This window comes from Lygodium microphyllum, chromosome 16 (genome assembly GCF_053477565.2).
Source record: "Lygodium microphyllum isolate KBCC chromosome 16, Lygodium_microphyllum_v1.1.10, whole genome shotgun sequence".
NCBI classification, from domain to species: Eukaryota; Viridiplantae; Streptophyta; class Polypodiopsida; order Schizaeales; family Lygodiaceae; genus Lygodium; species Lygodium microphyllum.
The window spans coordinates 64,829,802-64,840,164 of record NC_141150.1 but is presented as its reverse complement, the minus strand read 5'-3'; the positions used below and the strand labels follow the sequence as shown (position 1 = coordinate 64,840,164).

Sequence of the window (10,363 nt, the reverse complement as noted above, 5' to 3'; positions counted from 1 at the left end):
CAATAAATGCCTCCTTAATTGCAAAATGGATAAAATGGATATAGTTATCCATGGGTCTCCTTTCGAAAATGAAATAATGACATGGCAATTGTTACAAGGCCCAAAAGTGAGTCCAAATCGCCTCGAATGTATTATCTAACTTAATACTATTGGGATATGGCAATTATTACAAGGCCCAAAAGTGAGTCCAAATCACCCCGAATGTATTATCTAGCTTAATACTATTGGGATATGGTAGATGGGCTATTGATACAGATTTAGAGAAGTATATTTAGGGTTTAAGGTTTAGAGTGTAGAATTGGGGTAAATTTTCAATGTTTAGGATCTAAAGTTTATGGTTTAGGGTCAAGTATCTAGGATACTTTGGAGTTATGGTGTAGGATTGAGGGTTCAGGGTTTAGGATAGGGTCATGTTGAATTAGGCTAGAAAGAGATATGATAGTATGGGGGGAATATACCATCACATTTAAGAGTTAAATACACTTTCTTCAAGCGAGTCAAAATCTTCTCACAATCTACAATATGATTGGCCACAAATATCATGTAACCATTCTCATCGAACTCCTTATTCTTTATATGCACTTCACAACCCTTGATTGGCACATCATCAAGAAATGACATAATAAGCAAGGGAACAAAGTCTCACAAAACCTTATTCATCACATTCATCATTTGGGCAACAAAATTACTTCACAACCCTTGATCAGCACATCATTAAGAAATGGCATGGTAAGCTAGGGAACAAAGTCTCGCAAAACCTTAATCATTGCATTCATCATGTGGGAAATAGAATTTGTTGATCCTTGTGGAAAGGTACACATTCACAGCAAACCCAATGCTTGGCATATACTAACCGACATTTTTCTTTGACTATTCATCATGCCTAGTGCTTTGAAGGACCCTACAATGGATGGCAGAGACATCTTCATAGTAATAGCATCTAAACTTTCTACTGCTAGTTGAAACTGATCATTCATGAGAATATAAATCCCCATCAAATAGATAGCCTTGCTAGCAAATGCTTCTACAAACTCATCTATAATAGGCCCTGCACCAACATTTCTTATCATGACTTTGTTGATCGGTTGCATATATTGAATGAACCACAATGCCCCATTTTTCTTAAGTACAATAAACCAATGGTTAGAATATGGTTACAATAAACCACAATGCCCCATTTTTCGAAGTCATGATAAATTCCATACCAATCTTCTCTTTTAACAACTCCATCAACTTAGGCAAGTAGCCCCAAGGGATAGGAATTAGCCTTAAATTTCATGGCACATGTGGCACTGTAAAAATGACCATGGGAGCCACAACAGTTGGATCAACACAACCAATTTCAATAGGCCAAAATGCAAAAGACTTTCCATGCTTTACCAACATTTTCATAAAGCGTTCTTTCTCTACAAGTAGAAGCAGCCCATCACTCCCAACTTTCAACTCCTTTAGTGTGTCAACAGTGAGTGTATACCCAACTCCTTTCAAATCCCTTAGACTTGGCTACTTAAAGACTATCTAATACATGCTATCATTGTCAAGGGGTAAAGGAAAAGCAGCCAACTTAAACTTTTTGTCAATAGTTTTATACTTCCTCTCTACAAGTGCTTCAGCTCAATTTTGTGGCCCTTTACATCTTGTTCAACAAATTCTTTTATGACTTCAAACATGTCTAGAGTACATACATGTATAACAAAGTTTTCAACCATATTTTCAGCATCCATGACTGCTATAATTTTAGCCAAAGTATTAGCAAAAATTATCCCATTAAACCCCTCTAAAATGGAACCATCTACATCCAAATTTCCATATTTCTTAATCTTTTTTTCAGTCTTATGCACATAAATCCTTTTAACCCTACATATAGTGTTAGTTCTCTTGAATCTTCTCCAACCATTTGTTGTCCATACATGAAAACTAGCAATAAAAACATTTTTACCTTTATCAAAAGGCACAAACATCCTTTGGACAAAACTACCATAGCCCCCTTTCATAGCAATGCCATCTTAAAACCCTTAAATTCATTGGCATTTGATGGCACTAGATAATCCCCTGAGAGTCTCTCTACTACGTGGATGATTAGCACATATAGTTAAGAATTGTATTGCTCTTCTACCATCTCTACTCCTAACATGAGCATATGAAGATCCATCATCAATCATTTTTGTCTCCATCCTTATTGTCACAATGTACGGTTGCCCCAAGATTAGCAGATAACTACAAGTATCATGTACAAAGAAATGTTGGTCATCATGTACATCTCCAATAGTCACCCGTACATTGGGGCATGCAACATAAAGTTCACCAGGCAGTTATTCGCAACTAGTATTCTCCAACCATGATCTACATTCATTGGCCAACCACCACTCTCATATATAATTGCGTGTCATAACATTTGATTTCAGACCCATGACCCAATAATGCAATAAATGGAGTATTCACCTATCTTCACAACCGTTTCACCTATAGCTCTTGCCCAATGTGTGCACAAGTAATACTAGAAATGAAGGTTTTCTTCCTCACCTTCATGAATCTAATGTTGCATAACATCTCTCTGAGTAGTAATGCTCACAATGACATTTTCAGCCAATACATCACTCTTTTCATCCTTAATCACCCCATTTTCAGCTTCATCTCACTTTATGAAAACAACACAATCATTAACAGATTCCCAATGAATACTTAAGAACCCATTTTCTCATCGACATGCATCAATGCTTGGGCTCTCCCACAAACTATCATTTTCTTTTAATGATATCAATTATTTCATCATGAAATTCATGCTTAGCAATGCCAAGTACCTCATCAAGCGTAAACTCAAACCTCCTATCAAGCATACCCTCCTCAAGTATCTTTTTAATGTTTGTAGTAGTCTCAATATCTAGCTACAATTTATGCATAGGTTGCTTTCCTTTCTTATTTCCATCCATCTTTTTATCCAACACTACATCTTTCATTATGTGTTCAGGAATGTCTTTTTTAATAGCCTTCTACTGCTCTATTTTACTCCATATCATGCACTTCCACGTACCTATAACAAAATCATCTCTTCTCCTCTTTTTCTCTACAATACCATCCATGTCCTACACTTTTGGCCAAATATGCATAGGCTATAAATGAATCCACCAAAGCATCCCATACTATCATACTCTGTATATTCTAACTAGCACATGAAAATTACCAAAGTTCTGATTTCATAGTAGCCTTGCATGTATCAAGAAAATCAAGAGATTCATCAATGTGCAACCCATATATAACAACATCTATGGTTGAAAATGCATTTCTTGCTACCAATTCCTCAAGCTGCTTCTATATACGCTCTTTACCAAAATTTGGTTTAACTGGAAACCTTGTCTCTCTTACATGAATTTTTTCGTATTTCCAAAAGACCAAATTTTTAGCTTCTACATCACAACAAGCCACACAGTCACGCTTTCATACTAAAGACTTTCATACCATGTACACTTGAGTTTCAATCCTTCTCTGATAGACCTTTGAGTTGCTTCCAGTCCCCTTTCCTCCACATTTTCATCCAATTTTGTAACCTTTAGACTAAGATCACGTAATCCCTTCACTAACTCATCCATTACATCCTCTTTTACAAATGGATTAGCATGTATAACTAGCAAATCAACCTCAGAAATAGTTGGCTTTGCTACAATTTTTTATACTTTCACAGAGACAACAAGGATAATCCTTGAATCTAATTGCAATTTCATTATTTTCCTCTTTACAATCATATGTATAGCTTCGAATACATGTACACAATCATTTTTCAGTCATGTCATTGATGTCTCATCTTCCAAATGATCAATCAATTTTCGCTACAAAACTAGATCTACAAATTTAAAAAACAATTCAATTTTTTGAATATCTAGCGATTGCTAGTCATCAACATCCAACTGTATATATTGGCCTTCAAATTAACACGGCAAAGCTATAGCTACAAGCCCTTTATTTGCTCTATCTACCCAATCCATGAAAGTTTTGCCCAATCTAAATCCTTTCTATACAAAACTACAAGTCGCTATTTTAGTGCCTATACAACAAGATGAGTAAAATACTAGCTCCATGCATATGGGGGAACCCCATAAAAATCCATTTTTAATGCATATACCCTTACATAAGTTGATACATTTTACCCATTAAATTGCTTCATCTCTTGTTTAGCTGCTTGCAAAGCATTCATAGCTACAGCCTCAAGCAAAATCCTATCTTCTTTGTTGTTGTTGCCAAGCAAACACTCTTTGTTGCCCATACATCCACTCTAAACTTGAGTTTTGATTATACTCAAAATCCTCTCTAGTGTTAGAGAGTCTGATTCCATCAAAATAAATGCATTCAAAAGTTTGTTTGAATCCCATGAACTTCATGAACAATATGTTGCCTTTTTTTGCTATGTTTTGGATAGCAAAGATTCTGTAAATTAGATTAAAGAAACCTCTAACAAGTTCTCTTAACAAGAATTCCATGCAATACATGGTAAGTCTTAGTAAACTCTTCTCTATATAACTAAACAAACTTAGTCAAGCCTAGAAGCTTTACATCCAAGTCAATGGCTTAAATAAAACTCTTCCTGAGATAATAGCTTAGACTCTTGCCTCAGTCCAAAAGGAGCTTATACCAATAATACAAAGTACTTTTCTCAAAACAATGCTTCTAGTTCACTTTAAACATTGTGGATACTACATATAGCCACCACGATACTATTCAATCTAACAAATCTTGACTTCCCAATAAAAAATCATTTCTTTTCATTGTCAAGTCTTACCTACATTAATAGGTATTTGGAAATACAAATTTGTCTTGATATTATCTTTGCTTGGGCAAGCCTTTTGGAAAGAACACACCCATATGAAGCCACAGATACTTAAATTTTTTGCTTATAGCACTTTAGACTTGTATTCCTTATGTATTAGCAAAATAACTCCTTTATGTAGCCCCAAAAACATTGTGAAGAGGGTTATTCAAATTCTTCAAGCCTCTACCAATTGTAACCAAGCATATGCAACCAAATTTGATCCCAAATAACAAAGAAGAATGTTGAAAAATCAAGACAACAATTTGCAACTTGAATGCCTTGTTTTTCCCTACTTCCCACATGTCATATGATCCACAAACTCTCTCATTTTTTGCCCCAAACTATACCTTGAAGGTCTAGGGGTGTTCAGCCATGTTTCTCTTTACCAAATGTTTTTTCCAATCCTAATATTCCCTCTTTTTGCCTAGCATTCATTCTACTCCCCCCTTTTCTCTCTTTTTCCTCCCTTTCGTACTCTACAAGGAAGTCCCACATGTTTCCTACTTACCCCTCAGACAAGGTCACATGCCTTCTTACTCATTATCATAGACTTATTTGACTTTTGTGTCTCCTCTTGAGTTCAACCTCATTACATGCGACTGAACTCTGATTAAACCACTAAGTTTGCACTTAGTAGTGTCTCCAAATCTCCAACCTATCTTTTCATATCCTATGTACAAGCTTCTAAATACAAGAAGTTATGAGATGTCATTTGTCTTCAAAGTATCGACATTAAATCATATGACAGTAGTATTACAGAGTCTGTTCTTTAGCACGTAGAAAGTTATTCCATTTCTATGTACAAAAGTGCAAAATATTACCGAGTAATAAAATTCTATTTGCATGTAGTTAATTATACCCTGCAAAATATTCTAAAGGGTTGTTTCTCAACACTATGGAAGATATATTGCAACTATTAGCCTATTCATACAAAGGGTTTCTATTATTCAAGATCATTTATTAGATGAGATTTTTGAAAGATTGATACTACGCAAGGCTTTCACATTTAACTGCGAATGAACACATAATACTCTAGAACACCTGAGGGGAGGATTTTTATTAGTGATCTTACCCTATGCTTTCTTAAGAATTCCAAAGTCTACAAATAGAAAAAAACTCTTCAATACATTTTCCATGCAAATATTGAAGTCTCCTCTACAAAGGCCCAACTCAGATGTTCATGCATATTCAAGATTTTCTTTTTAGGATTTCTTAAAGCTTATTTCTATATTGAGATTGTTGTCTTCAAATTATTTCTTTTCTCAACCAAGGTTGACTCATGATGAACACACTCCATATGCACAAAGAAGAGAGTTCTTTTCTTTTTTGTCATCTCTTTTTCTAAAAACATTGTTGACATGTTATTTTTGTGCTTGTAGGACAAATAATGAGGTCTTCGTGTTTCTTAATTATTATTCATACTCTTTTCTATGCCATGGGCAAGGCTCCTTGAAGGAGTTTTTCTTGTTATCCATCTTTTGGCATGACTAGTGCATACCTTCATATGGATATATTTGAGCAAGAATGAAGTCATTACAAAAAGATTGAACAGCTTATTACTCTAAGGTGGCTTCTCATCACTTACACTAGTGGCCACAAAATATTTATGTCTTCATCTACGGCTCCGTAACCACAAAGTTATTCTCTTCATCTAAGTCTCCTAATTAACTCAACATCTATTATAGTATCTCCCAAGGGTATACTCCAAGAGTGTCAATATTCACAAAAAGCATCAAAGATGTGTTCTTCTGTCAATCATTTATTTATCTTGAATGATAATCATTTCCTTCTCGATTGTATTGTCAACTATTTATGTTGGGTAACTTTGTTTTTGTTTCGATGTACATTTCATGTTGGTGCTCTTTTCAAGTGTTTTCCATGTCCATTGGTAAACCCCCGTGCAGATTCACTGCACGAGGCAAAACGTTTGATGGTATAGATTCACCATATTGAGACAATACCGATGTGTGGCTCAAAACCCACGCCCATTATGGAATTTGAATTTTTCATCCGCTCAATTTTATGAAGATGAGTTCCCAAGGATATTCAAAGTTATCAAAATATGATGCATATTCCGTATTCTAGTGGTATGGGATACTAGAATGTGTGATATGTGGGTGACGAGATACTTGAGTAGTTCTTCTTAAGTCTTTTCAATTTATTGTAGTCATTATGTGATACTTGACACTAATTCTCTCTCTCAATACTTTATATTAGAAGCCACTACAAGGGTATTTCCAATTAGAATTGTTTCTTCCATACCACTACATTTGAGTCTTTATGTCATAGATTCATCTCATATCCTTCTGCTTGAAAGATTTGAGCCCTCCTTTTTGACATTTGGCATGCTATGGTGGGGACTACGATGCATCCTTTTGGTTGGGTCTTTGGTAAGGCTAAATATCAAGGTCCGGCACAGCTTCATATGAAGATTTTGTTTCACTTTCTCAAATTTTGGGGTGGTTGATATATTTGGGTCACTTGCAATGAGTTCATCTTTTGTGCCACCTCAAACATCCAACATCATGTTGCAAAGCTTAACGAACTTCTTCAACGGCAGCTTGATCTTGGTTTGGTTTATTGGTGTTGGGTGGTCTCCTGAGTGAGACCCTGACCTGACTTTTGTACTTTCTTTTGTACCTCTTCTACAACAAGATATAATATAACTCATTACCAGAGAGAGAGAGAGAGAGAGAGAGAGAGAGAGAGAGAGATGTGTGCTGCACTAATAATTTGAACAGTGTAAGGGACCTGCCTTCTCATTCTATCATTCTATTACATTTATGTCAAAATTATAGAGTATCCCTTGATTGGCATATCCTCATAAATATATTAAAAAACTGCTCTGTCTGCCCCTGTCAAAAATGAAATACCCATACCTAATGCTCTCTCAGTCGCCTCCACAATTTGAGGAGAAACTGCTTGAGATCTTGCGATCAATGTAACCATTAGAAATCAACTGAACATGTGTGGCAATGGTCTTACTGCCATAAATGCATCGACCATCTGCAAATCAAAGCCTCAAAAGCATGAGAAATTTTTAAGACAACATCAAGTAGTAACTAGCAAAATCTGCTAATCGTCTACTGTTTATCACTAGTAACTCTGCTAATCATATACTAGTAACTAGCAAAATCTGCTAATCATATACCATTTATCACTAGTAACTCTGAGCTCTACTGCCAAAGAAGCTGCAAGCTGATTTTGCACAAGTAAATCCACAAGAGAATGCATAAGCAATTCCAAGTTTAAGGCTTTGCTTCACTTGAAGTTAAATCTTTATCGTTAGTACTAGTCTCAAGAGAAAATCATAATGAGCAATGATATTCATAGTCAAAAACAGTAGTAAAATCGTACTGAGATCTACTATGCTTCCTAAAGGTTGTTACATATAACCAAGGATAACTTCCTCTCAATGTGCATCAGCTAAATCGTACTGAGCACCATTGTGTGTTGTCACACAACTGACACATGCCAGCAAAGCTTACTCTCTTCCATTCTCCAAACATGCATCAGTAACACAAATGACATTAACGATCAGAAGCTGTAACCTAATAAGTTCGAAGAGCATGAAGCAGAAACCTGTTTGGATGATGGATCCTACCAAGTCTTTATTGATCATCATTTAAAAACTGTCTCAGAATCCTACTTTATGTTTTTGTGAGCAACTGGGAAAGACATGTAGGCCAACGCAATACTCCCATCAAACTGTCTAACTTGCAATCACCTACTCACATTCTGGATTGAAAAGGATACCATTAATTCAAAATTTCAGTCCAAACATAATTTTTCATCTTGCTATTAATGGAAAATCATGCTACCCAGACCTAATTTGTTTTGTTTTGGAAAAACAAGAGGAGACTACTCATACTAAAACAAAGTCTAGTCCTTAGAAAGACCCATAGCTATCTGTATGTCAGAACATGGTTCAAAGTCTAAATGTGTACCTCATCTGTCACAGCAGCACGTGCCTTTTGATGCCGTTCAACCATTCCTGATAGAACTTCAATAAGCCGTTTCTTCACCTCACCAGTGAGCATTCTACCAGCACCATACTCCTGTTCAAATTATCCGAGTTGTCAAAAACACCCAACATCCCCTTGTTACACGCGCGTGCGCGAGCGCGCGCGCGCGTGTGTGTGTTAAGTTGTCATCAGTTTACTTCCACTTAGATTGGCTTAATTCATGTACAATCTCAACGAAATAAGAAGCTGAATCGAATCCAATGTCAAGGCACTTTGTTCAGGCTAATACCAAAGAATCAACCAAATTTTCCTGAAAAATCAAACGCACGAGCAGAAAAGCATTTTCAACTGTAATATCATTGTTTGAAGGATGAACATAAGTAGGACCCTCTTAACATGCAATTATCAAATGACGCAGTGTCTGAGGAAAAGAATCATGCATGACCATCATCCAATGGTCTCTCATGAACATTAACTGCATTTGAAGTAATATGGGATGCCTCCACATATGCCCAAACTGTCCCAATCTCTAAACATGCAAGCTCTCAACTGCCACAACATCTAGATAGAATCAAACAGTCCATTGTTCAGAAATGCAAAGCCTAACAATCATGGGCTTATAAGCAAAACTCATGAACTGTAAAGCAAAGCATTAAGCTGTCATCAGTTTACTTCCACTTAGATTGGATATCAAAAGCTGCATTGAATCCAATGTCAAGGCACTTCACTCATGCTAACACAAAAGAATCTAATGAATTTTCCTGAAAAATCAAAAGCACAAGAGCAGAAAAGCATTTCCAACTGTAAAATCATTGTTTGATTTTAGTATGAACATAAGCAGGACCCTCTAACATGCAACTATCAAACAATGTAGTGTCTGAAGAAAAGAAACATGCATGACCCTCATCCAATGGTCTCTCATGAACATTAACTCATTTGAAGCAATCTGGGAGGCGTCCACACATGCCCAAACTGTCCCAATCTCTAAACATGCAAGCTCTTAACTGCCACATCATCTAGATAGAATCAAATGGTCCATTGTTCAGAAATGCTAAGCCCTATGGACGATATTTCTGCCCTTCCTTACTGCTGCAACATTTGGTCAGTCTCAAACTGTCATATAAAAGGCCTCTCCATTCTGGTTGCTGCACTTAAACTTCTTTCCCACTCCAAACTTCTCCCAGAAAATGTAAACTGAAAGACATTATCACAGATGGGAGCTGATTTGTAGTATTATTGCCTGGTTCATCAAGACTGCAAGATGTAGTTACACCATAGAACTCCGGGCCATACACACCGCAGAGATTGTCTCTAGGATTTGGATGGTGATTGTTCATATCCTCCACTGGGGATGGGAAAGATTACATGGAGATTTTGAGTCCACCAGGTGGAGATACACCTTTCTTCATATTTAGGATTATGGCACCTTCTTCCACTTGGAGTTCCACATTTTAGCATTACAAACCACTTGATTGGCTGTCTACTCAACCCTTGTATTAGACTTCTCTTTCTTATCTTTACTGCATTACTGTACCATCAAAGCCATAATAGCTATAGAGGGTTCGTTCCTGTAATTTCACCTCGGGAAGATCGTTTT

General features: G+C 36.3%; 1 protein-coding gene across 3 annotated transcripts in view; it reads right to left on the bottom strand.

Annotated features, from left to right (window-relative positions):
* Nucleotides 1-6,983: 6,983 nt before the first annotated feature.
* LOC148022922 (Nucleotidylyl transferase superfamily protein) overlaps nucleotides 6,984-10,363 on the bottom strand; it is a 148,883-nt gene continuing 145,503 nt past the window's right edge. For 2 of the 3 annotated variants that reach the window (XM_087695856.1, XM_087695857.1), the window contains 2 exons: nucleotides 8,749-8,859; nucleotides 7,531-7,807 (listed from right to left, as the gene is read on the bottom strand). In XM_087695856.1, coding sequence (XP_087551982.1) covers nucleotides 7,757-7,807; nucleotides 8,749-8,859 — 162 coding nt within the window. In that variant the 3' untranslated portion in view covers nucleotides 7,531-7,756. Of the gene's footprint in view, nucleotides 7,447-7,530; nucleotides 7,808-8,748; nucleotides 8,860-10,363 lie in introns of those variants that run through there. The other variant, XR_015693558.1, reaches the window with a different exon arrangement.